Raw genomic sequence first — 27447 nt, 5'->3', positions numbered from 1 at the left:
CAATAATGAACTTGCTGAAGCTCAAGTTTCCTCTTCTGTAAAATAATACCTATCTCACAGAGCAGCCATGGGTTCCTAGCCTCCACAATTCCCACAGAAATATCAAGGTGCAGGTCTGTGCAGGCATTTGTAATTAGGGATCTGTGCTGAACCTAAGCACTTGGCCTGTAATTGATTCACATAACACAAATTCAGAGTACCCTTACATTGCTTCATTTCCTTTATAACACTAGCTGCCACCTTCCTTTCCTTTTTTTTGTTTGTGGTTTCCCCCACCCCACCCTGTCTATCTGGAATGGAAGCGCCATGAAGACAGGGCCTTTGTTCATCTTTTTCACTGCTGATTCCCCAGTACTCAGAATAGTGCTTGGCACATAAAATATGCGCCTGGCAACATAGAATATTTTTTGAATAAATAAACAGAAGTCCAAAGAATGTCAATATCACCTGCCAAAGTTTTTATACTATTCTTGCCAGATTTCTGTGCAAGGAGATAAATGCTCTACAACCTGATCTAATACCTTTTTTATGCCTGAAACATTTAGATATGCTTATCAATGGAAAATACAAAGTCATACTAACAAATAAAATGGGAGCTGGTTTGTATAAGAGAAAGAGCACAGACTTCAGGATTTGAAAATTGGATTTGAATTTTAGTCCAAACAAGTTCCTCAACCTCTCTGAGCTCCAGTTTTCCCATCTGTAAAATAGATACATAGCACTTACCTCAACAGGTTGTTTTGAAGATTGATGAAGATTTTGAAGGTTGAAAAAGATGATGTATATGAAATTCCTAGCACATGGTAGACACTCAAATAATGGTATTTTTTAGGAAGAATTTTTGAGGTCTTGAGCCCCAGCAGCAATTGAACTGAACGTGTATCTAACCCAGAGCAAAGCTGGCAAAATCTACCTAAACAACTCCTTACATTCAATTTAAAGCAGATTTTTGTTTGATTATTTTCCTATGGAAAGCATGTGGCATATCTTACTGTCAAGAAACATATGCCTGACACATGATTTTTCAGTATGGAGCATTCAAATGGATGATTAGTAAAGACTACTCAACAAACCTAAGCAGTATTTTCTTACCAGAAGTAAGGTGTCCTTCAAAGATGGAAGCAATTAGAAGCCCAGAATTCTGAGTATCATGTTGAAATGATTTCAGTGTGACCTGGGGAACTTAAACAAAAAGAAAATAGTGTCAGCTTTTTATTTTTTGCACTCAGGTTACCCAATTTCCTAAGAGAGTTTCTTCACTTGTTTGGAGATGATTAAAGCAAACCAGTAACTTTAATAGACTGGAAAGATGGAGTAAAAGCAAAACGTCTGTGTGTGTGTGTGTGTGTGTGTGTGTGTGTGTGTGTGTGTGTCTTCCTAAAGGAGGAAACATTCAAAGGACAATAAAAACTACCTAGGGTTTGTAAGACTTGAAGGTGTGTCCACTAATTTCATGAGGCTTCTAGGCAACAAATTCCAAGGAGCTTTATTTCATTCACCGAGCCAGAAAAAAACACACAACTGGTCTCTACTTGATTCCTTCCAATAGATGATGCAATAAAGTTTAGATTTCCTTAAGAGCCTCCAAGATGTGTCACTTTTGCCTTTGCACAGTCTTAGAGATGCTGTTTGTGAACAGCCTCTTGGCTTCATATAAGAAGCCCAGTTTTGATTAGCAGACACGTTGAGGTTATAACATAAGGGTGGAATGCCATTAATGACTTCCCTCTGCTCCTTCCCCGCGGGCAAGGATCCTGGCCAGCACTGTCTACCCATAAAGCCTGTCAGAACACTGCTAATGAAATCTTCTGACCAGGGTGGGGTCAGCTGCCTTGGTAGCTAACTTGTTTTCAGCCTGAACTCAGAAGAGTCCTGGATGGGCTTCCCTGGTGGTTCAGTGGTTAAGAATCCGCCTGCCAATGCAGGGGACACGGGTTTAAGCCCTGGTCGGGGAAGATCCCACATGCCGCGGAGCAACTAAGCCCATGTGCCACAACTACTGAAGCCTGTGCTCTAGAGCCTGGGAGCCACAACTACTGAGTCCTCGTGCCACAACTACTGAAGGCCGTGCGCCTAGAGCCCGTGCTCTGCAACAGGAGAAGCCACCGAATGAGAAGCCCGCACACCTCACCTCAATGAAGACCCAATGCAGCCAAAAAAAATAATAATGATAATAATAAAATAAAATAAATAAATTTATAAAAGAAAAAAAAAGAGTCCTGGAGTTTCCTTACCCACCTCCTCCCTCCTGATAATTAAAAGCTGCCAGAGGTGACTTCAAGGACACAATTCTCCCAGCTGACAGAAGATATTCATGAAAATGGTTCTAAGCTCTGGATCTCCAAGAGGGCCTCAAGCCCTATTTATTCAGTCATTCTGATTTCAGTGTTCAAATTCTTCTATTAAAAGAATCACTTTGGGGGCCAGGGAGAAATCACAACTTGAGGTGTCCTTAACTGCTACGGAGATATCATAGGCTTGTATAACAAGCTATGTGGCCAGGGCAACTCTCTTTGAGAAAAATATCACAGAGTTCCGATAAAAAGATTCCTATGGGTCTTTGGAAATGTTTTAAAAAGGCTGATCTGGGTGCAAACACAGGCTCGATTGAAGAGTAGTTTTCTAAGAACAATGGGTAGGGAATTTTAGAAGATGAAAACATCAGAAAAGCCAAAAGTTCTTTCCTGTGTTTTTATTCTCACTTCTCCACAGCAAGAGAGAAATGTTTCACTGTGGATTGTGACAAATCAGAAGCTCTTTCTGGCTCCTCAGTGCTTCACTATGTCTCTTTTTTCCCTAAGTATGTGGTTCCATCCCCAGTGGTCAACAGCCAGGTTTATTCATCTAAATTAGTATTTTACAGGCTTATGTTCATTCTCAGGGAGCCCAAGCAGGAGTGTGCATCTACATTAGTTTAAAATTTTAAGAAAAATATTACATTAAAATGTAACACAACTTTCAATTTTGCAAAATCATGGGTTTATAGCATATGTTGCTGGATTATTTTTGTTTTCACTTTTATTACTTTAAAGTTAGCATTTTTATTTAAAAATATATATGGTGCTGTTGGCTTTTAATACAGGTTAATATAATTCTGTTGTATAAACTACAGGTGATTATTTGGCATGAAACGTCAGTTATTAATTTGCATCACATAAAAATAATTTTCATATCTGACTAGGGCTTTATTAGCCCTAATAGAGAATAAACATAATCTTCCTTTAGAGTCTTTTTGTTATCATAGTTTCAAATCAACCAGGTGTATTAATTTAAATTAGATTAAATTAAAGTCAGTTAAAAGAGATGCTTAATTGTAAGAGGGTAATTTCACAAAGAATCAGATATCTGAAGTAAGACAATTTATAAACAAAACTGTCAGAGAAGAGATCAAGCCAATGACAAATTTTTTTAATTAATGTTTATTGGAGTATAGTTGCTTTACAATGTTGTGTTAGTTTCTGCTATACAGCAAAGTGAATCAGTTATATGTATATACGCTGTACCTATATCCACTCTTTTTAGATTTCCTCGCCATTTAGGTCACCATAGATCATTGAGTAGAGTTCCCTGTGCTATACAGTAGGTTCTCATTAGTTACCTATTTTATACATGTAGTGTATATATGTCAATGACAAAATTTTTAAGCGAAGGACTGAAATGAAGCCATATAGACTATTATCTTCATGACATACTGCCACCAAGTGGCTAGGTCATTTCTTCTTAAATCATACTTAATATTTTTCATTATAAAAGCAGTAACTATAATAGGAAAAAATAATTTTAATAAGAAAAATAAAAGAGAGAGGGAAAAAAACTCTAATACATCCCCTTAATTCACTTGCCATGACTGAAAAACATTGTTTATATCAACTCTAATCATCAGTGTATTGCCTAAAATGCTAGAAGAAAATCTCATGGTATTTTTGTTATTTATTTAATATCTGCAGTGTTATGTCTGTAAAGAGACAGTTCTGTCCCTGCAGCGGAATATTAAATTATGCTTTATTACTCTCACAGCATATATTTGAGTATACTCAGAAACCCCAAATCATCTCTAATTTGGTAAGAATTTTTCTATAACTTATACACACTGACATTGGACACTAGAGTTAGTCTTAACAGAAGGCAGTATGTTTATAGGGAGTTTAGAATGGTTTTAAAAAAAGATGCAGTTTCTTGTTCTTGGACAAAACTAGAAGCATAACTACATTCTTTGGCCTACCCAATACCAGCTTAATTTAATCAAATCCACTCAAAAGGAATTAGTTTTAGCGATAATGTATTCCATCTGTTTCTTAGGGATAATGTCAAATCAGCCTCCTCAGCCTTTCCCTCTACGTCTACCATGGGGCAAAGTGTGTTTTGTTATTCTTTTAAAGTGATGATTTATCGAGTACTAATTATGTTCCAGATAATGTACTAGACTTTACATGCTTTCTCTCACTTAATCCTTACAACAACCCAATCAGGTAGATAGTACTATTGTCCTCATTTTATGGATGAGGAAACAAAGGCATAAAAAGGATAAATGACTTGTCCAAAGTCACCTAGGTAGAGGTCCAAGAGTGAAAATTCCTACCTGGTTCTGGCATGTAATTTGTGCTGGTCTCTGCTCCATTAATTAATAATCTCACTTTTGTAGCAGGATGGCTCCAGATGGAGCAGCTGAGTCAGCCTTGCAAGCAGTGCTCCCATGCTGAGACTTAGCCATTGCTCCCTGGGGGCTGGCCAGTGTGTTAGAGCTGCCTGGCCTCGTAGGGCTCAGAACCCACCACAATGGACGATGGTTGGGCTAACCCATTGAGCACTGATTCTCAGACTCTTCCAGCCTAGAGTTATCTTCTTCTGAACACCAACTATTTCCCTTTTATACAAGCAATACTTGCTAACTGTAGGATGCTTGAAAAGTATAGAAGAGTATGAAAAAGAAAATACAATTTTACATTTGTTTAGAAACAATCATATTTTTACATTTGTTAACAGTCTTTTGTGTATATCTGTACCCCAGTTGAGATCATGCTCTTTACTAAATGTTGTGTCTGGGATTTTTAAATTTAATATTATATCATGAACATTTTTAAATTTTCTTAAAAATTGTTCAAAATCATCATACTAATGGCAATGTAATATTTCATGATGTTTGTACTGTGTTTATTCAATCATCCTCCATTAAAAAAGTGTATAGCTTGGTGATTTCAAATACCAGCTTTGGATTCAGATGAAACTCAGTTCAAATCCCGGCTCTACCACTTGGAGTTGCTTGGCCCTGGGCAAGTTGCTTAACTGCTTTGTGACTCAGTATCTTCATTTGTAAAATTGGGTAATAACAACGCTTCATTCATGAGGTTTGATGACATAGTTCATACAAAGCACTTAGTACCATGCCTTATACAAATTAAAAGCTTAATAAGCGTTAGCTATTGCTATGATTGGACTTTTAGATTGTTACCAAATTCTTACTTTTATAATTAGCTTTTAAATAAATATCATTGTACATAAGACTCCTTTCCATAGCTCTGCTTATTTCCTAAGGCTAGATTTCTATAAGTGGAATTAGTGGGCCAAAGGGTATGGACATTTATAATGCTCCTTTGTTTATTTTTGTCCTTGCCAGTCTTGGTGTCAGAGCCACACTAATCAAGGCCTGCTTCTTAGAGGTTTGACCAGAGCCGACACAGGGACCTTTCTAGATCTTTCTCTTTCAGAAGTTTCTAGATATTTAAGAAAGAGGAACCATATTAAAGGTGTGTTTTTCAAGTTAGTGAAGGGTTTTTTTTCCATTTTGTTTTTCTTAAAACATAAACATCTCCTTTTGATTTCTTTCTATTCTCCTTCTTCTAATAATCTTAGCTATTCACAGCATTTACATGCTATCTCCCTAGGCCAATTTAGCTCTGTGGTTGGAATTCAACATTATTGGGCCAAGGGTGAAGATTGGACCCCAGTCCATGTCAGATGGCAAAGCAAAAGACAGTGGCCAGACCTATCAAATAGGCAGCAGAAGCCCAGGGCAGAGAAAACAATACATCAGAACAAACTCTTTATCACACCTCGAAAAACAAGTCAAACAATGAATCATTTCATGAGTTACCGTGTTATCCTTGTATATTAATGATAGGAGGTCGTGCCTAGGCATATTCAAGGGACCGTCTTCATGTTTATATTCCTAGGCTGTAAGTACTTGGTACATAGAGAGTAAAGAAGGTAAGAAATATGTATATGGCAATCATATTGTTAAAGAGAAAGAATAAGAGAAGGAAAAGGTAAAAAGCAGCAGCCACCTAGACATTTTCTTGAGTGACATGGACCACACAGAGGTGAGGGTCTGATGTCAAAGTGTAGCAAAATTCTATGTGCAAGAATAGGCAGCTTCCAAGTTTTACCCAGTGGTTTCGGATTCTTCAGAGGTGCAATCTTGCTGTCAAGCCAGCGTGTTCCTGTTCCTGAGTCTGAACAGTCTAGTGGACATTTGCCATTTTTCAGTTGCCCAGCACCAGGACTTACTCTGTGGGCATCCTAGTGTAGGTAGGAGGCCAGTAGGGCTTCCCACTGTGGTAGCCTCAATGGAGCAGAGGGCCCCTCTCCCCACAGCCAGCAAGTAGCTGCAAGCAGATGACCTGAGCCTAGCTCATCAGATGCCCTCCTCCCCACCTCGCACAGGACACACAGCTCCAGGAAATCGCTTAGAATCCAATATGGGTGCAACAGCTATATCCAGGGTCTGGTAACAGCAGCACCGATGGAGTGTCCAGGGCACAGGGCAGGCAGTGGCAGTGACCACAGTGCCAGCTGCAGAGTTCTCACCAGATTCTTCCTAGGCTGCGATTTTGGCTGTGGTTCTAGTTCCTGCAGCCCTTGGATCCTGCCTGTGATCATTTTGCCAGCCTTTCTACTACTTTCCAGCTATCTTTCCCATAATTCTCTTTCTGCTTAAGAGAACCAGATTTTATTTCTTTTGCTTGTACCTAATCACAGTGAAAACTTGTGTAGTTGGTAAAAATTGCAATTGTTGGTAGTGGGTGGTTAGGTGAGGAGACATGGTAGGACAATAATGACCCCATAAAGATGACCATGCTCTAATCCCTGGAATTTGTGTATAGATTACCTTATATGGCAAAAGGGATTTGAGATGGAGAGATTATCCTAAATTACAGGGACAAAATTTCAAGGGTCTTTATAAGAAGGAGGCAGGGGGGTCAGAGTCAGAGAAAGAGATTGGCAGATGCTATACTTCTGGCTTTGAAGATGAAAGATGAGGCTACAAGCCAAGAAATGCAGGCAGCCTCTAGAGTCTGGAAAGCGCACTGAAACTGACTCTCTCCTAGAGCTTCCGGAAGGAACACAGTCTTGCCGATGCCTTGGTTTTGGCCCAGTGATATCTATTTTGGATTTCTCACCTCCGTAACTACTAGATAATACCTTTGTATTGTTTTAAGTTACTGAATTTATGCTAACATTTTACAGAAGCAATAGGAAACTAATACAGGAGATTATTACTTCCTCATGAAAAAGCATAATCTTTATTCTCTATTACAGGATTGCAAACCTCAGAGAAATTGTGAAACTCTTATGAATTGCTTTTTATTCTACAAAACCCTGGTGGTTTATTAGGGACAGGACCCAAAGATTAAATAAATCCAGATGAAGGGTCTAAAATGATTAGTATTTCAAGGAATATTGTGTATATGTTTAACCCAGTTTAGTAACCACAAATCTACAAATTTATAATCCATCTCAATATGAATGAATCAGAAATCTCTAGTTACAAATGACAGAATTTTTGCAAGAGTACATTATGTGTCTGTGTGCCACTTCTAATTTGCATTATATTTAATACCACCTATATTTGGTTCCATTGATATAACATTTGTTTTAGTGGCTAAAAAGCCACTAAAAGTCCTGGAAAATTAATGAGAATCTTTGAGTCACTGGTAATGCAACAACAAACAGTATTTTGTGAGAACAAAGTACGATGTGGTTTAATATCTTGCTTATACTTGCCTTCCTCTGGAGAATTGTCAAAAAAAAAAAACAGAATATGAGTTCTCTGGGAAACTTTTCTACTGCAAGTTGCAATTCAAGCAAGTTAATTAGTCATTATGAAATGTGACTGCCCTTCCCTCAGGCTTCTGACTTGTCTTTAAAGGGATTAGAGAAGCCTCTACCTTTTCTTCATTACAAACGGATCTGTATTACAATGCAGAATTGAAAAACATTCCTGCCTGGAAGACCTCTTCTCACATTGGTAGTAGGGAATTCATGGTCACATTTTCAGTGTTGGTTTTTTATGCTGACAAACCATCTTTTCCCCTTTGGGGCTCTTTCTGTACTGCTTAAAGACCCCAGAAATTTTTACAGCGACTATCCAGGTTGGTGGTCTAGAAGCTGCCATTTCAGCAGCCCCTGAAGGTTTTCAGAGCCCCTGCTGAAACCTCACACCCAGAGGCAGGGGAGGGTGTAGGCAGTGGGGGTAATGTGGGATGTGATGGTTTACTGGAGCCTAGGTCCTGCATCCCGTGCTTCTTGGGATCCTGAGCTGCCAAGAGACTTGGGGTGCCCAGTGACTGAGAAAGCGGTGGGCAGGAGGAAAAGGAATAGAGAGGGAACCGGAGAGTACTAGAGAGAGAGGCCTGAGACTCTCATGTGCCCACCCTTTTCTGGCCCCCAGAACCACTCTTACCAAGGCAATGGCTTGGGCACTCTGTTCTCCCCCTTTCTGTCCACATTTCCTACCCACACCCTTCGTGACACTTCTCCCTCTTAAAGGGTGTGTCCAACTTCCAGAACACTGGTTTTTACACTTCGCTGCAGAAGTATCACTTGACTAGAGGCTGAGGCATCTGTATTTTAAACTAGTACCAAGCATTTCTAATGTAGATGGTCCACAGACCCCGCTCTGAGAAACATTGCTTTCAGGACATTTTCCTGAGCCAGGGCCAGCTGGAAAAACACACTATGCATTTCCCTGTGGTGCCTTGTCTTGGGCAAGGTCAACCTTTCCCGTGTATACTTTGTCCTCATCTCAGACTGCACTATCCTATCCCAAGGTTTCCATTGTTTCATTCTCATCACTTTAACCCAAACGTGCTTCCACATCTTGTATTCATTGCCAAAGTAGAAATAGTTGATAGCATCTTACAGTTCCCTCTTCTCTCATTTATTTGCATTTCATAACAAGCATTACATTAAATGAAGTTATGTTGGCATATTAGCTAATGTGTAGAGGAGAATATGGTTAGGTGACCCAGGGAAGGTTGACATGGGACCCTCCTAGGTCTCTTAGGAAGGAGACCAGCAGAGCTACAGGGTGAGTGCTGGAATCCTACAGCCTGAGCTATGCCCTGGCCCTACCATTTACCAGCGCTATAATGTTCAGCCAACCGCTTAACCTCCCTGAGCCTCATCTCTTCATCTGCACAGCTGGAATAACAGTTTTATAGGGCTGCAGTGATGAGTAAAATCCTTATCGCAGTGTCCAACACACAATAAGCATCCAGTAAATGTTACTATATTATTTATTATCCTGAAGTCACCTGGATTCAGTCACTGAATTAGCCTCTTGTTATTATACCAGTATAGAAAAAGTCTGTAATCTAGAGAAATTTCTCCTATGTGATTGTTAAAGCCCAAGAGGAAGTAATCAACTAAGGTTGATTTTTTTTTTTTCTTTTTTAGTACAGGAGTCCCCCCTTATCCAACGTGTTGCTTTCCTTGGGTTGTTACCTTGGTCAACTGGGCCCCAAAATATTAAATGGAAAATTCCAGAAATAAACAATTCTTAAGTTTTAAATTGCATGCCATTCTGAGTAGTGTGATGAAATCTCACGTTGTCTAGCTCTGTCCCACCCCAGATGGGAATCATCCACGGATCTGGCCTGTTAGTCACTTAGTAGCTACCTTGGTTATCAGAACACCGTCTTGGTTACCATGGTGCTTGTGTTCAAGTGACCCTTATTTTACGTAATAATGGCCCAAAGTACAAGTGCAGTGATGCTGGCAATTTGGATATGCCAAAGAGAAGCCGTAAAGTGCTTCCTTTAAGTGAAAAGATGCAAGTTCTCAACTTATTAAGGAAGGAAAAATAATCCTATGCTGAGGTTGCTAACTTGTACGGTGAGAATGAATCTTCTATCCTTGAAATTGTGAAGAGGGAAAAAGAAATTTGTGCTAGTTTTGCTGTCATACCTGAAACTGCAAAAGTTACAGCTATAGAGTGTGATGAGTGCTTAGTTAAGATGCAAAAGGCATTAAATTTCCACAAGATGTTTTGAAAGAGACTACGTTCACATAACTTTTACTATAGTATATTGTTATAGCTGTTCTATTTTATCACTAGCTATTGTTGTTAATCTCTTGCTGTGCCTAATTTAGAAATTAAACTTTATCATAAGTGTGTATGTACTGGGAAAAAAAACATAACGTATATAAGGTTCAACACTATCCGTGGTTTCAGGCATCCACTGGGGGGTTGGAATATATCTCCCAACTCTTAAGGGGGGACTACTGTGTGAGGCTTTGTTTTCCATTGAAGTCTAAACACTCTAAGGCAGGAAAAGATAATACGTCATTTAACCCTTATTATAATTGAGTTCCTTTGGTTTCTTTTGGAGACCAGGTTTTGAAGACCAAGGAAAGGCGCTGTCCAGAGGGAAAGTGATACAGAAGAATGCTAGGGGCCTGCAGGAAAAGCTGTACCTACTTCATGATTTGTCCTGCTGTGCCATCTGGGCATAATTTTGGAAACACATTGTTTCAGGATGAATCAATTTAGTGATACACATAGGAGAATTTTAGAGAACAAAAACAGGAAATTCCTGCATGGAGGGTGAAGTATTGCCTGGGCTGTGTTTCTTCATAAATAAATAAACCTTAATGACTGGGAAAGTTTAGCCAAGAAAAACCCATTATTAAACAAGTTGGTTATGAAACAATTCAAACTTCAGTTGTGAGGTTTGATTCTTACTGCTTGATTTCTATATTTATAATGTTATATACTTTTTATTATACTTTTGTATTGACTGTCTTCTCTAGAATTAAGGAATCTTTGTCTCCTTTGCTCACTGAGGTTCTGCAAGTACCTAGCAAGTGTCTGGTGCATGGTAGAGGATACATGAATACTTCATGAACAACTTAAATGAATTACTGTCTTTTCATGGATACCTTTTTAAAAAGAAATTGATATTAAAGATTTACTGAAAAGCAGTTTGGCAACTTGCATCAAACATCTTAAAATGTGCTTAACTCTCGATCCAAAAAGACCTAAAGACGTAAGGAGAGTTCATATACAAAGCTATTCAAAGAAGTTTATTGATAACGGAAAAAATGCAATAACCTAGATATTGTTTAAATAGAGAAATGATTAAATTATACTACATCCATAAACTGGAATGCACCCATTAATAGGTTTTTAAATTCAACAAGGTAGATTAAGTAAGAAAATCAGGATATAAAACAGTACATATACCACAGCATCAACCATTTAAAAATATGTGCATAGGAAAAAACTAGTATTAAATCCATTAAAATGTAAACAACACTTATTTCTAGGTCGCATATTACAACAGACTTACATTGCTTTTACAAATAGATAAAAAGAGATAAGTTTTTGAAAAGATTTAATACTAGCACTTTCCCTAACACACTTTCCCTGTTTCTTCTTTAATGTGTCTTAGAAAGGAATTTGTACCAAGAGAATAGTTTATGGTTCCTCTTAGCTAACATGTTAAACATGGATAGATTCAAGTTTTCAGGGATATTTCATTTTAACTGGCATTTTTGCCTCTTAAGTGGTTTTCTCCCCCTTAGGAAACAAAGGCTTTACATTTAGAATTGTTGCGGGGTAGCTGATATTCCTGTTCCTTCTATGTGAGGTTTACGGCCTTTACTTTTAAAGGAGAACATTTGTGGTCCTATACAGTAGTCCCTTTGTATCTATGGGGGATAAGTTCTAGGACCGCCCCCCCGCCCTCCACCGCGGATACAAAACTCTGAGGAAGCGCGAGTCCCTTAATTAAAATGGAGTAGTATGTTCCCATAATCTATGCACATCCTTCCGTATACTTTAAATCATCTCTAGATTATTTATAATGCCCAATACAATGTAAATGCTATGTAAATAGTTGTAAATACAATGTACATGCTATGGAAATAGTTGCCGGTGTGAGGCAAATTCAAGCTTTGCTTTTGGAACTTTCCAGGCTTTTTTTCCCCAAATATTTTCTATCTATGGTTGGTTGAATCTGTGCATGTGGAACCCATGAATATGGAGAGCTGACTGTACTTAACCTGTAGGATATTTTAGTAAACTGTTCCTCCACTTTGATGTATAGTTGACCCTTGAACAACACAAAGGTTGGGGTGCTGACCCTCCACACAGCCAAAAATCCCCGTATAATTTATAGTTGGCCTTCAGTATTCTTGGTTCCACTACATCCCAGTTTTGCACCCGTGGATTCAACCAACCACAGACTGTGTAGTACTGTAGCATTTATTGACAAAAATCTGTGTATAAGTGAATCCGCAGAGTTCAAACCCATGTTGTTAAAGGGTCAATTGTAATTGGTTAAAGAAAGAAATTGATGAGATTACTGAGGGCTGGTGGTGAGTAAGAAAACTCGTGTTCTCCTTTAACTGCTGTTAAAGCAAATCATGCTTGAAGCAAATCATGCTTCAGTTTCCTCATTTGTAAAATGATGCCAATTACACTACCAAATATGACTAATGTAAAGGTCAAACAAGCTTATATGTAGTGGTACGTTGTAAGAGGTAAGTAAATGTTAATTATCAATTTGAATAATCTTGCTAAACAATTTTAGATTTCATTAAAATAGATTATCAACTAAATTCTGACTATTCTAAAATGGCATCTAAAGTCCTAAGAATTTTAACAATATCAACTTAAAACAGAATACCTTAAATTAAAAAGTCACTTTAAAAAAAGAGAACCGATAACCAGTATTGTAAATGGTTCCCTTAATAATGTGTTTCTGAGATTTTGGCAGTAGGGGGCACCAAAAGGACTTCTTAGCTTGTCTGGCTCTTGGCACTTCTGCTTATTTGGTGTCCATCAATATTTATAATGTATGTCAAAGTGTTTTGAAAACATAAAACACAATTCCAAGATGTTGTATTATAGTAAGAACGATATTAACAATGCTGTGATTACAATTAAGTACTTCAGTTCTGAAAAAAAAATTTTAATCTAGTGTATAAGCTACCTACAGTAGGGAGACATCTTCAGGATAATGGGGCCACTATGGAGTATTACGAAAATTACTATAGATTTATTTTATTATTTGCTTACAATTGAGTCTATTTGGCTAAGATTTTATGGAACGATATGTAAATGACTAGAAAATTAAACGAATAATATTAAGAGCAGGAAAATACCTAAAGATAATAGCTCAGCTAGATTTTATTGAGAAGAGAATTACGTAATCCCGTGCATACAAACAAGCACCCCCAGGTGGTTTTTATTGGTTTTTATGCCCTGAAATGTTTGAGAACCATTACATAAATTGTAGTCAGCCTTAACAAAATCAAAGGAAAATGACAATTTAAATGTTATCACCTGCCCTAGAATAGTTTTGTTGATTTTGATAGAAATTAAGGAGAAACAAATATATACTTAGAAAAGAGACAGAAGTCAAAAGAGAAGCCTAAGAAATTAAATATATAGTACACTCACCTATTTCAGGAGTTTTATGAAAAAAGGGTGAACTCCAGGGCTGCCAGTACCTTTTAGCTTTTTCTTGACATCTTACTTGAAATACATACTTAGTGTTTGGCTGCAAGTAGAATTCTGACTGTTGCACGTATGTAAAATTGGTGTCAAATTCTTTAACCTAAAATGGATGAATAACCATAGTGAAATACCATAAAGAAATGATGCACTGTGCTTTTAAAACAATTATTCCATTTAGCAGAAATGTATGGGACACTTATTATGTTCCAGGACCCTGGGAAAACAGAGAGGAATAGGCCACTTTGTATAAAAGATGGCCAAAGATAATCAAATACATGTTATTTAACCTTAAAAGTGAAATACATGTTGCTTAGTGTTTGACAACTCTTTCAAGCTTTTAAATATCAAGAAATTCCAAAATGTAATATATTCTTAATGTTGGAACAGCAGATTTTAATAGGGTGGGAGAAAGGGGGACATAATAGCAATTGTTTGAATTCAGTCTTCCCTCCTCTCTCTCTCTTTCTCTGCAGTTGCATATTTAGATCAATAATTCTTCCTGAATGATGAAATAATTTCACTTGTGAATGATGACTTTTGGAAAAAATTACCTACAAACTAAGCTGTTAAATTGGTCCTTATTGCAGATCTATGCATTCTACAAGGATATATATATCCTTTCTCATATATATATATGAGAAAACAAAACAAAACATTTAAGACTGTTGAAACGTGAAAATCCAATGGAAGATAAGCAAGAAAATAGCTGAGGGATAAACTTAAAAATCATTTTTCTGGGACTACAACCTGCTATAAAATATAATGAAAAAGGACCCCCAAACAAGCTGGTTCAGATGGGAGAGAAAAACCAAGGCATTTACACAACACCTTAGTGTGTTGTAATAGTGGATCTATTGAAAAAAGTGAAGCACAATTGAAACGTAAACATAAAAAAAGTCTAGGGCTTCCCTGGTGGCGCAGTGGTTGAGAGTCCGCCTGCCGATGCAGGGGACACGGGCTCGTGTCCCGGTCCGGGAAGATCCCACATGCCGCGGAGCGGCTGGGCCCGTGAGCCATGGCCGCTGAGCCTACGCGTCCGGAGCCTGTGCTCTGCAACGGGAGAGGCCACGGCGGTGAGAGGCCCGCGTATCGGAAAAAAAAAAAAAAAAAAAAAGTCTAGAAATGCATTTATTCAGCAACTGGGAGAAAACAGTCACCATGAAAGAGAAAGTTAAAACTATCACGATTAAAACACACACACTCACACACACACACACACACACACAACAAGGTATACATGTCATTTAGAGATTCTAATGTTAAAACCCAGTCTTAACATAAATCTTTAAAACTTTCAATGCATTGAAAATGTAAAAATCATAAACATATCTGTTTTGGGATATCATGTTTCCTGAAAGATATCATTCAGAGTTTCCGTAAGCCACATTTCTACCCACGGCCCTTGAAATTTTCTGCTCTTCTAAATATGACCAAAGGCCCCTAGAGTCCACTAGGATCCAGGAGAAATTTTTTTTTTTAACATCTTTATTGGAGTATAATTGTGTTACACTCAACTAGTGTTAGTTTCTGCTTTATAACAAAGTCAATCAGTTATACATATACATATGTTCCCATATCTCTTCCCTCTTGCATCTCCCTCCCTCCCACCCTCCCTATCCAACCCCTCTAGGTGGTCACAAAGCACCGAGCTGATCTCCCTGTGCCGGGAGAGTTTTTATTAGTGCCAAAAGTTTGACTTCCATATGCACCCTGCTTCATATGAGCTTCTTTTGGTGAGGAGTTGCTGTTCTCCAATATGTCTCTTGCCATTATGTTTATAGATAAGTCCTCTAAGAAGAGAAATACCCTAAAGTACAGCCAGAGTTCTAAAATAGAAAGAAGAAGTTTATGGAACTGTTAACAGTTGCTTCTACTAAGAGGCCAACCAGGTGCCTGCTTAGGGCCTTGCAAGCTGAAGACGGTACCTTCAAAATGATACTTTCAGAGGCTACAATAGACATTGAGAGAGCTGGACCTAACTGTGTTCCTATGCAGAGGGTATGACCTCAAGGGCCAGAAATATAACTTTATTTTTATAGCAGCTACTTTCTTTTTAGAGCCTCAATTCTGAAGACGTGAGGCCTGGAAACTTAATCTCCATCATTTTGAGGTACCGCTTTTCTTAGGGTTACACCTAAATTTCTGGGAGCATCCTTGGGTGAAGGGGAGAATCTCAACCTATTCAGAGTTCTATAATCCCAACTTCCTCTGACTCCCAACCTGGGGCATGGCCCAGATGAGGGGTCCTGCTCAGTAACCACCCAAGTCTAAACTCTTTTTGTTCTTCCCCCTTACCAACCTCTTCCCCTCACCCATTTCCCCCTCTCTCTGCTCAGGAATCTTTATCTAGTCTTTGGTGTGAGAGGGAAGGGGGATGGGTATTGAGAAAGCCAGTCATGACTAATCACATTTTCTTACAAGTCTTCTGTCCTATACTAGCATTTATACTTTTGAAATGCAAAGGCCAAGGATTTGAACCTTGGCTGTCTGCCTGCTGTTCTATTAGCCATTCCAGGAAAAAAGTGAATGCTTGGTTTTGTGCAGCCCATGAGCTAAGAAGACTTTTTACATTTTTTAAATTGTTGAAAGAAAATCCAAAGAAGACTATTTCAATGATGCATGGAAATGATATAAAATTCAAATTTCAGTGTCCAAAAGTAAAATTTTACTGGAACACAGCAATGTCCATTCATTTACATATCGTCTATGGCTACTTTTATGCTACAAATGCAGAGTTGAATAGTTGGGACAGAGATCTTATGGCCTGCAAAGCCTAAATTGTTTACTATTTGGCCCTTGAATAAAAAGTTTGCCAATACCCTGGTCTAGCTTAATCAGAGACTCGAGTCAATATTAATCCATTCAGTTGAACTTCTAGTCAAGATTTCCCTACTTTACTATCACTGCTGTTGGCACCATTAAAGGCAAATAATAATAATACTAATAGCTAATGTGTCAAAATATTATCTGTGTGAACCAGACATTATAAATATCAATAGAAATACAAAAATGATTATGGAACAGTCCTGTCTTCCAGGGACTCGTAGTTAAAGGATGGGAAAATACACATGTAAACAGGTAAATACAAACAACATGGCAAATGTTCCTGAGATAAGGTACACAGAAGTGGGCAAGGATGCCAGGGAGGTAGGGAGACAGTCCATGAAGATAACCAACAAGTAGATATTCTCCCCATGGTGTCAGCCTTGCAAGTTCACCTGAAGGACTGGCTGATACCTCGTAATTTATATGCAGCTTAGCTAAAAACAGCTGAAAACACCCTCAATGCACTGATTTTGATTTTCAGGTGGGCATCCTTGGCTCAGCCACACCTGCTGCATGGCTCTCCTGGAGGTTAAGATGAAGAGGAACAGTAACAGCCAGCATTTACTGAACATTAACTCTATTCCAGGCTCTGGGCTAGCTTCTTCCATCATTTGACCATCCCCCAAACCATATGAGGTAGGTGCTTATCTTATCCCTCTTTTAGGTGTGGTAATAATGAGGCCCAGAGAAGCTAGGGAACTTGCCCAAGGCTGCGCAACCAGAAAGTGGTAGAGCCAGGCTTTGAACTCCAGAGCCTATGTGTTTAGCCACAAGGCTTTCTGCATAGCTGTCTGCCACTTTGAAGTGAAGAGCTTCCTTCCATCAGTTATCTGATGCAGGCAGAGCTGAGGTGGAAGAACAAATCGGTAGTCCTTTGTGTCTGCCCAATCTTCATGACTCTCGCTTCCTGTCTCCTTACAAGGAGGTAAAGACAACATTTTATGCATGATCCAGATGAAACTGACGGGTAACAACTGTAAAAAACAAAGCATCATTCTGGCTGTTACCAACTGGACTTGGGTCATCTGTGTGAGTAATTACATTTGGAGGAATCATGGTAAAAGGGATAGGATACACATATTGAATTGAAACTGGTTCCTTCATTTTCCCAACATTTTTGGGGTGCCCAAAGTGATGTAGGGTCTGTAAGAGGCACTAAGTTACTAACTCTGTAAGCTTGGAGAACCTGGCTTAAGCTCTTTTCAAGCCCTATGTCCTCATTTCGATGATGGAGCTGATACTACCTATCATAAAAGATTGTGATGAAGATGAAATGAGGTAACAAATATTCTTTCAGCTCCTCCATTTGCCTGCTTCTGATAAAGAGAAGGTTTTGAAAAGGGAACTCAGATTTACCTCTGAGTTACCAAGTCTCACAGTGGCATATGTAGCACCACCAAGGGGAGCAGAGAACAAGAATTTCAACAGGAAAACAGTTGGTTTCTGAAAATCTATTCATGGATACTGATACTGTAACTCCTTTATATTTTCTAAACATTCTTATAGCTTATTATGCCAAATCAAGAAATTTCGTCTTCTCAATATCATCCTATGACCCTGACACTACCCAGGTGTCTTATTAGAGTAAAGCCTCATCCACTCAGAATCGAGGATGAGAGTTTCATTTGGGTTGTTTTCAAATGGACCTAAATTCCACATATGCCAAAGATTGGCTGTGAAGTTTTTAATCTTGCTCGTCCTAGGCTTCAAGCATGGGGTTGCTGTGCACACAAATGCCACAGTTATTTAGTCAACGAGTCCAGCAGGATCTTCATGTGGTTACTGACCAAATGTTGCAGCACATGGACTTGCATCCAAGTGTAATCTAAACAACTAAAAGATCACATTTCTCATGTACATTAACAAGGGTAAATAAACAACCTGGCATCCGGGATTTCTTTTTAAAGAGCAGTCTTTAGAGTATGTCATGAAATCAGTATAGTTTTACCCTCATTTTCTTGACACTCTTTAAACATATTGTTCTACAGCAAAGCCAATATCGTTCATGTTCAGAATGATGAAAACTTTGGAGCCCTGCTAATCACCAGAGAATAAATACATATCATTTCACTTAACTCTCTGAAAACCGGTAAATTCATACATGACACATAACTATTAATTAAGCAAAGCCATAAACTCCATTCCTTAATTATTTTGACTAAATGCCAGTTTATTGTACTTAAAAATTGTTGGGAGCCAAGAAGTTTTCGCCATTAGAAGATGGCCGACATCCTGCTTCTCTTCCTGCTTAATGAGATAAAAGCCCGCGCCTAAAAACAAAAGCCCGCGCTTCCAACGAAAGCCCGCGCACGCAGCACCAATGATAATTTGCCAAGTACTTCCCTTATTCTGGATCCCGCCCCCCTTTCTCTGTACTGTATAAATACAGCTACTGCAACAATAAAGGTTTGAGGCTTGATCAGGATTTTGTCTTGCCTCCATTCTTTCGCGTCTCCTGCCCCTTCTTCTCTTTTCAACCCCTACAGGTTCCTCCTCGGACTCACAAGGATTTGTCCTGCTGGTCGGGACTCCCGGGGACGCCCAGGGCCGAGCACAATAAATAATAAAATGGCATTTGTTTTCAAATACACTAAAATTGGTACTTTTTCTTCAGCCAGGCTAGTGTTACCCTGTAGTTCAAATTAGTGAGTTTTTATTATAATGTTCACAGGTGCTGTCACGTGATGCGATTTTATTAATGAACCTTGTACCTATGCCTCTCCTAAGATGCTTACTAACTTACCATTGGTATTTAAGGATGATTAGTTTGCCTAGACATTCACTTTTTACCTTATGCTCATCTAAGACTAATATAGTAACAAATTTTACATTTTGGATTGCACATTTTTTATTTAAAAAGAGACACCCATAAATCTGAAGTTCTTTGAACAGATTTTATTTCCCTGGGTGGCTGTTAAATTTCAGCATAGAATACTTACATTTTATATTCATAATCACTGATATAAATTTCACCCTAAGAGACAGTGAATTACAAGGATCTAAAGAGATGAATCCGTCCTAGTTGGACATTTGTCTGTTTAGCAGTTTACAAAAGGCAAGAGACCTTTTCAGGAAACACCTCTCTATTTGGAAGCATCATTATTAAAAGTAGAGTGGTTTGAATATTACATGAACAATCAGATAAAAACATGTAAAATAGATCATTATACATCCACTGTGGTCACTGACTATTGGCTGGCTTTTCTTTCACTCACTTACATGCAAAAGAATAGTGAAAGTTAGCTTACGTTCCAAGTTTGGTTTGTTGTAGCCTTGTATCTCATTTCACAGGAAACCTTTTCAATTGATGTTTGACTATTCCAGTGGATTATGGTTTTGGGCACTGTAGTATTTATATCCTCAGCCCTGGAAATAATGGATGCAGAAGGTATCACTAAAGAAAAACAAAAACAGAAATCCAGCAGCTTAAAACTTGCCTAGGGAGAAATCAATATTTTTTCATCAATATTTAGAATGTTAAAACTCAAAGTACCAAAAAAAAAAAAATCTCATGATCTAATTAACATGAAATTTTTCTTGTTTTCTAATCTATTATGTAGGAGAAAACTGCTGTTCTTAAGTAAAATTCTGTTCCACCCATTCTCCATTTCTGTTAAATGGAGCTCTGTCTTGTCCTTTCCCACCTCATACTCCCCTGTATTCCAAACTAATGAAATTCTGAAGCCTGGCCTATTAACAAAAGAATGTAAAAAGGAGGAAAAGAAGATATCTCTTCTTTCCCGCATCTGTTTAGGGAGAAATGATGTTTTGCATCCTAAATTTAGTTCAGAGAATCTAATTTGGTAAGATGTAAAATTAAGATCGTTCACAATAATATTTTTATTCTCTTGTGTCATAGGGAAACTTGTATGAATATTTATATTTATTGCTAACTTTTGTTATCTATTAAAATAAATCTGTACTTGAAAGTATGATTTGAACAAGGAGTCTCACAAGACTCTTAGACTTTACAAATTATTGCTGTGTTCTGTGATTATGATTTTCAAAAGGAAACTGACATTCTGATTGGTTATCTTACTAGTTATTTTTTGTACTACGTGTAATGGTGTAACTGGAAGCTCTGTATTTCTAAACTGTGTAAATTCTTGTAAATTTGTTCTGTCTGAACAGAGTAAAATCATGGGCATTTCCCATTTTTCCTATATGCATAGTAGAACAGTGAAAACCTATAACTTTGTTAGATGTATTACTTAACAAAGAACTCAAGAACCTGTATGTGTGTTTTTAGAGGCCATTATTACAGCTTAATATTCTCTATGACTTAGTTTCCTTTTTGTTTATTCTAAGTTTATAAAGTATTCTTTGGGAAATTTGTTTTATTTTCAGTGAATAATATTATCTAAAATGATGTGCACAGATATATGATTTGTAGAAAAATATAAAAATTAAAGATTTGCTTTCTAGTAGCACTGACCTAAAATAAAATCCTTGGGCTAAACCCAGTATAGAACAAAAGTAGTAGTAGCAGGACTAATCTTATTAAAGAGCTTACCATACTGAAGTTTTATCATCTGAATTCCATAGGTGGTTTCCTTTTGCTAGTTTAAGCTTCTTGTAATGAGAATCAGAATTCAGAGATTTCTAGAGTCAGGGAAGTGGATCTCCAGGGCTCTGAAACCACTTGGGACCATTTAAGCACCCTCAAGGCTACAAATTACCTACCCCCTCCTGTCTCCCACCTCTGAGTGTGACCTGCCACAGACGTAACAACGCAAGCATTACGAGACCCTTTTGCAGAAAGAGATATTCTGGGGAGGAAGCAAAAGTCTGCTTAGTCCTATGAGAAATGTAAGTTGGGTTTAAGATAGAGTCTTAGCACAGAGCAGATAGGTGCAATAGAGATCTGACGGTTTAGGTTTGAATGAGCTTATATTTTTCAAATAAAAACATGTTATGTAATATGTACTTGAACAGTAGTTTGTTACACAGACTCAGAATGTTGAATTTTTGCTCTCATTGCTTTGGTTTCATACATTCCCATTAGATCTTACATTTTTTAAAAAAACCGTCAGTTCCATCGTAGATGCCATATCTTTAGTTTCCACTTATATTGAAATAAATAACCATATTGTAGTTCTTTGGTGTCTTTCTAACAGCATGTATTTGCTTATAATTATTCAGTGGGGAGAACTAATGTTCAAAATGGCAGCCGGAAGGCACTGCATTCTCCGTATTGAAACTTATTTCTCTATAAAAGAAGTTTAAGCATTCCTCTCACATGTCATTTTGGCAGTGTTACTGCACTCTTAATTCAGCCCTGCCTTTCAGCATATCTTCCTAACTTAATTAAAGACCAATCCCATAGCCGTTATGTGGAAATTGCTCCCAGCAGAGTTCCCTGTCTTCAGTTTCATAGAACAGTTCATATATCTAACTTGCAGTGTCTCATTCTTAAAGGGCCACAAATGAATGTAGTTCATCCGTTAATAACCTAGGGGCTCTGTTGGGAGTAGCCTCCTACACTGTCAACCTGTGCTTTTCAACCTGAGTTTCTAAGAGTGCATTTTGGGATACTGAGAAAGGAGGAAGAGAAGGAGGTGGAGTAACTCTAAACAAGAGGCTCCCTGGTTCAGTGTGAAAAGCAGATTTGGAGGTGACAGCCAGATGAGATTTTCCCTTTATGGGAGGTGGGGTGCTGGTTAACTACAGCAAGTCGGCAAGTCTGAGATGACATCTGGCTCTCCTCCTTCCTAGCTATGTGCTTTGAGCAAATTATTTTATCTCTTTCTTTGTCTGTAAAATGGGCACAGTGGTACCATGCATGATTGTTTTCAGAATTAAATGTGATTTGCATGTTAATTGTCTGGAACACTATAGGTGTTCAATAAATGGATGCAATGACACTAAGATCTTAATAAGATAACAATGGTAATAATAGCAGTAAGACTAATAGTAATAATCTAGTTCCTAAAAATGATACTGCCAAAATGATACTGAACACAATAGCCTTTAAACATCATTAATCCATTGAGGGGAACCTGTTTTAAGATAAGGGCATGTTATGGCTATATCCTACCTCAAAATGTAAACTTACAAAAATGTGGAGAACTATAAGTCCAAGAATATACAATACAATGGAGTTACTATTCACCACCATAGTCAGCAGTGTTTGTTTTCAAAGCCAATATTCATAGCATAAGGACAGATTTTTAAACCAATCTTATTAGTTGAGATAGTTCAGTTTAGTTGAGACGTTGAGACATTAGTTCCAATAAAAGACCCCAGTAGTCCCCAAAGGATACCCGTGTTGTGCCCCAAGAGGTGTCACATCCCCTAGAACATTAATCAGCAGGAAAGTTGTCTTTCTATTAAAATAAATAATTGCACATTTTGCAGTGTGCTTTAAATAAAGACTGAGGATAGGAGTTGAGGATACTAGAACTAGAGGCTTCCTAGCTCTGCAAACTCAACTTCTAATGCCACCTAGCCTTGGCTTCCTCATGTGTAAATTATAATCTCTTCTACAAAATAGGACTGTTGTGAGGGTTAAATAACATAATGTATGTAAAAGCAGTTAGCACTGAAGAAAGTGTGCCATAAATGTTAGCTACTGAAATCATCTTTAATAATAAAAACAAGAATAATTGGCACTAGAATCTCCAGAGAGAAGGTGATTCACACTTGGTGCTCTTTGGCTGTACTCTGGCTTTAGGACTACAATATAGTTGTAAAAGGCTCAAGGGCAATCACTTTTTGGAAGTTATCTTAAGGAAAAAAACAACTACTATGCAAAAATTCAGCCAAAAGTTTGTCCATGGCAGTGTAGTTTATGATGGCGAAAAATTGAGAACAATAATAAGGGACTAATTAAAGATATTAATTAAAAATAAGATTATAGATTAAATTAATAGAAATATATATTCTATATTATTATTTTTTTAAAGGCAAGTTCTAAAATACCTGAAGCAAAAAATGTTAACTTTTGTTGAATCTGGCTGGTGTACATAGAGATGTCTACATAATTCTCCACAATTTTCTGTTTTTTGTAGAACTTTTCAAACAAAATCAAACAAAAACATAACTTCCAAAATAGCATATACAGTAGAATGCTTTAGTATGCTATACTTCTCACAACATAAGACTCATCACACTTTTTTATAATCCTTATTTCTTTCCCTCTTCCCTGGTAGATTGCAAGATATTTAGGACAGGAAGTATCTTCCTTGTCTATCTCATTCTCCCTAGCCCTTAGAACAATGGTTAAACATAAGAAGTTCTCAGTAAATATTGTGAAAAGACATACCCCATGTAGAAATAAGACTGGAAGAATATACAACACAATGGCAGCCTTACTTATCTTTGGCTTGTCTCAGGCAGTGACTTATGGGTAATTCTTGTTGTCTGTATCATGATCTTCAGGAACTTTAGGGAAACTCTTTTCAAATCTCAATTTCATTTGATTAGGTCAGAACAAATTAGCTGTTTATTCGTAAAGCCATTACAGAATTTCTTTTTCTTTACCTATATCGTCCAGGTGAATTTGCACTTGTTTTGACTTCTCTGTGCCCAGTACATTTGAAGCTTGGACCCAAACCAAATACTTCTTGCCACCTTGCAATGAATCAGTGGAGATGTTAACATAACTTGAAGTGAGATACTCTTGCTCTTCTTCTGTCTCTAAACTTAAAAAAAAAAAGATTATGATCACCAGTTATGTTGGTTTGAATTAATTATTCCTCAATTTTTTTGATGCTATCTTTTTAGCTAGCTTTCAGAAAGCAACCTTTTACTTAAAAATGAATCAGAATTGGTTTCACTTTTAGAATTTTTTAAAACAAAGTCAAGACCATCCAGGGCCACAGTATGACTTTCATGGGCCCTAAGCACTTTTGCCTTCATAGACCCCTTCTCCCATTAACATAAAAAAGTTTATATGTGTGTAGGTATGTTTATGTTTTTATATATATATATATACACACACACACACACACATTCATATAGATTATGTTTCACAACTGCTGATATAAAAGCAACTATATTAATATCACATATTAAACCATTTTCTTTGACCTAATGGTTCATTTTTTCCTGTGATTTTAAATGCAATTAAACATCCTGTAGACTCCTGAAAGTATGGCTAGCCCTGGGTACTATGCCTACTGTACCTCTTTGGGAAGGGCAGCTGTGGACATGGCTTGAAGTAAATGAGCTCCCTCTGAGAAGGAGCATTGCACAGGGGTTCCATGCAAGGGCTTTGTAATAAGGAATGCTAACTTCATGGTAAATAAGTATTCAAATGTGAAAATAAGAGAATGGCAACTATGTGTAAGTAGTAAGTAGGGCATCTTTGAATATTTTCCAGTTAGAGAAAACCACATACACGTTGTTAATTGGTTTGTGGCTAATTCTTTTATCACACGTATTGAGACCACAAGTCAAAATGGAAATGTATTCTCAAACCGACATTAACCATAGCTACTAGGCAATTTAATTCTTCTTTTAAAGTCTACCCCTCATATCAGCACCTAGACCACAAAGCACTATTTTAGATGAAGAATCTAATTGTAATGACTGACTATATACTTTAGGACAATTTTTGCATACAAATGTATGTTACAAAGTTTTTTATTGTTTGTTTCTTTTTTTTCTTTTTTTGCGGTCCGCGGGCCTCTCACTGTTGTGGCCTCTCCCGTTGCAGAGCACAGGCTCTGGATGCGCAGGCTCAGCGGCCATGGCTCACGGGCCCAGCCGCTCCGCAGAACGTGGGATCCTCTCGGACCGGGGCACGAACCCGTGTCCCCTGCATCGGCAGGAGGACTCTCAACCACTGCGCCACCAGGGAAGCCCTGTTACAAAGTTTTTTAAATTTCTTACTTCTATTTCTTTTTTTCTTGTGCTAACTAATACATAACAGATTATTTGTTGAAGGAGTCAGCATGATTTATATTTTTCTGAAGTTTCCATTGCACCTAATCCTAGTTGGAGTTAATAGATTTTTAATAAACACTGCTGATTTGTGGTGATAATGGTGAACAGTACTTTTTAATTTAATCATTCATTCAAAAAATATTTATTTAACACCCACTATGTTCCAAGCGCTACTTTAGTCACTGGGGCTACCACAGTGAACAAAACAGGTAAAGTCCCAACCTTTGTGGAGCACACATTCTGGTGGAAACAAATGCATATATAATATGTCTTGTGGTGATAAACATTCAGAAGAGAAAAGAAGGAGGTTAGGAAATGCTAGGAGTAGGTGTGGGGGTATTTTTTTTTTTTTTTTTTTTTAGGGAGATTGGGAAGATCTGAGCATCTGAGAAGGTAACACTAGAGTAGTAAAGAATCAGGTCTTGTGGCCCTTTGGAGCATTCTAGGTGATATGCAAAGGCCCTGAGGCAGGACCTTGCCTGTCCTGTTCAAGAACAGTAAGGAGGTCATTGAGGCTTGGTAGACTGAGGGATGGAAAGGGATGAGATGGTATCAGAGAGTCCTAGAGGAGTGGGAGATTTAGAAGGCATTGTAAGGTCACATAAGGCCATGGAAGGATGCTGCCTTTGATCTCTGAGTGAAATGGGAGATTTTGAGCAGAGGAGTGACATCTGATGTGCATGTGAAAAGGGTTACTCTGACTACTTGTGAATAATAGACTGTAGCAGGGCAAAGGTGAAGCGTAGAGCACCAGTTTACTAATGCAGGTGAGAGATGATATGGCTTGGACCAGGCAGTGAGAAGTCAGTTTTTTAAAGACAGATCTAGTAGGTTTTGCTGATCAGTTGAATGGGGGGCGTGTTAGAGAGGAATCCAGGAGGACTCCAATGATTTTAACCTGAATACTGCAAAGGATGGTGTTACCACTTACTGAGATAGGGAATGCGAGTCTGGGGAAAGGAAACTGGGTATTTGGTTTTGAAAGTGTTAGCTTGAAAATACGTTTTGGACATCTAAGAGGAAATACTGAGTAAGATGTTAGATAAATGATGGCTGCATTGCAGGAGAGATATCCGGACTGGAGATATAGATTAGGGAGTTTTACACCATAAATTTGGGTGAGATCTTTTAGGTAATGAATGTAAATAGAGATAATAAGAGGTCCTAGGATAGAGCTCTGGGTCACCATTACTTTACTGGAATAAAGGGGAACTGGCAAAAGAGACTGAGAAAAAGCATACAGGAAGGTAGGAGGAGAACCAAAAGGGAGTGCTGTCCTGGAAGCCAAAAGAAGGAAGTAAAAAGCTAAGTTAAATGTTCCTGATGGTAAATCCTCCTGATAAGGACGGTGGGGACTGAGAATAAACCATTGCATCTGGCAATGGGGAAGTCATTAGTGACACTGCTAAGACCTGGAGGTGAAGGACAAAAACTTGACTAGATTAAAGAGTCGATGAAAAGAGAGGAAGTAGAGGCAGAAAGTACAAAAAACTCTTTTGAGGAGTTTGCCATAGAAGGAGCAGAGAAATAGATTAGTGGAAGGCAAGGACCAAGGGAGGGTTGTATTTTCAAGAGAGCAGATGCTACAGCATCTTTGAAAGCTGATGAGGAGATCCAGTAAAGATAGAAAAGGTGATGATACAGAAGAAAGGAGTATTGTTGGAGCAATGTCCTCTAGTAGGCAGGCAGGGTAAGATCTAGTACACAGTGGAGAGCTGGCATCAGGGCAATGGTACTTCATCCACAGTACTAGAAGGGAAGACCAAGTATGTGGGTACAGATGTCAGTGTGTCAGCAGATGAGGGAGGCTGTGGTATTTCTCATTACTCCTATTTTCTCAGTGAAATAGAAAGCAGGTCATCAATAGAGTGAGGAAGGGGAGAAGATGTTAGAGACCAGAGATGAAAGAAAGAGTAATGAAATAATTACCCGGTTAGTGGGGGAGTGACTTGACCAGTGAAGTGTAGTAGGACTACTGGGTGGCTACC

At 38.1% G+C, this 27447-nt stretch overlaps 1 protein-coding gene across 1 annotated transcript in view; it reads right to left on the bottom strand.

Annotated features, from left to right (window-relative positions):
* The window catches only part of IL23R (interleukin 23 receptor), a 54567-nt gene that overhangs the window by 8315 nt on the left and 18805 nt on the right, over positions 1-27447 (bottom strand). The window contains exons 5-8 of the mRNA XM_032641242.1: positions 24053-24213; positions 19819-19964; positions 13688-13844; positions 1093-1182 (exon numbers count right to left, since the gene is read on the bottom strand). Coding sequence (XP_032497133.1) covers positions 1093-1182; positions 13688-13844; positions 19819-19964; positions 24053-24213 — 554 coding nt within the window. The remainder of the gene's footprint in view (positions 1-1092; positions 1183-13687; positions 13845-19818; positions 19965-24052; positions 24214-27447) is intronic.

The sequence above is a fragment of the Phocoena sinus genome, chromosome 1, assembly GCF_008692025.1.
Source record: "Phocoena sinus isolate mPhoSin1 chromosome 1, mPhoSin1.pri, whole genome shotgun sequence".
Lineage (NCBI taxonomy): Eukaryota > Metazoa > Chordata > Mammalia > Artiodactyla > Phocoenidae > Phocoena > Phocoena sinus.
This window is presented reverse-complemented; position numbering and strand designations above follow the sequence as displayed.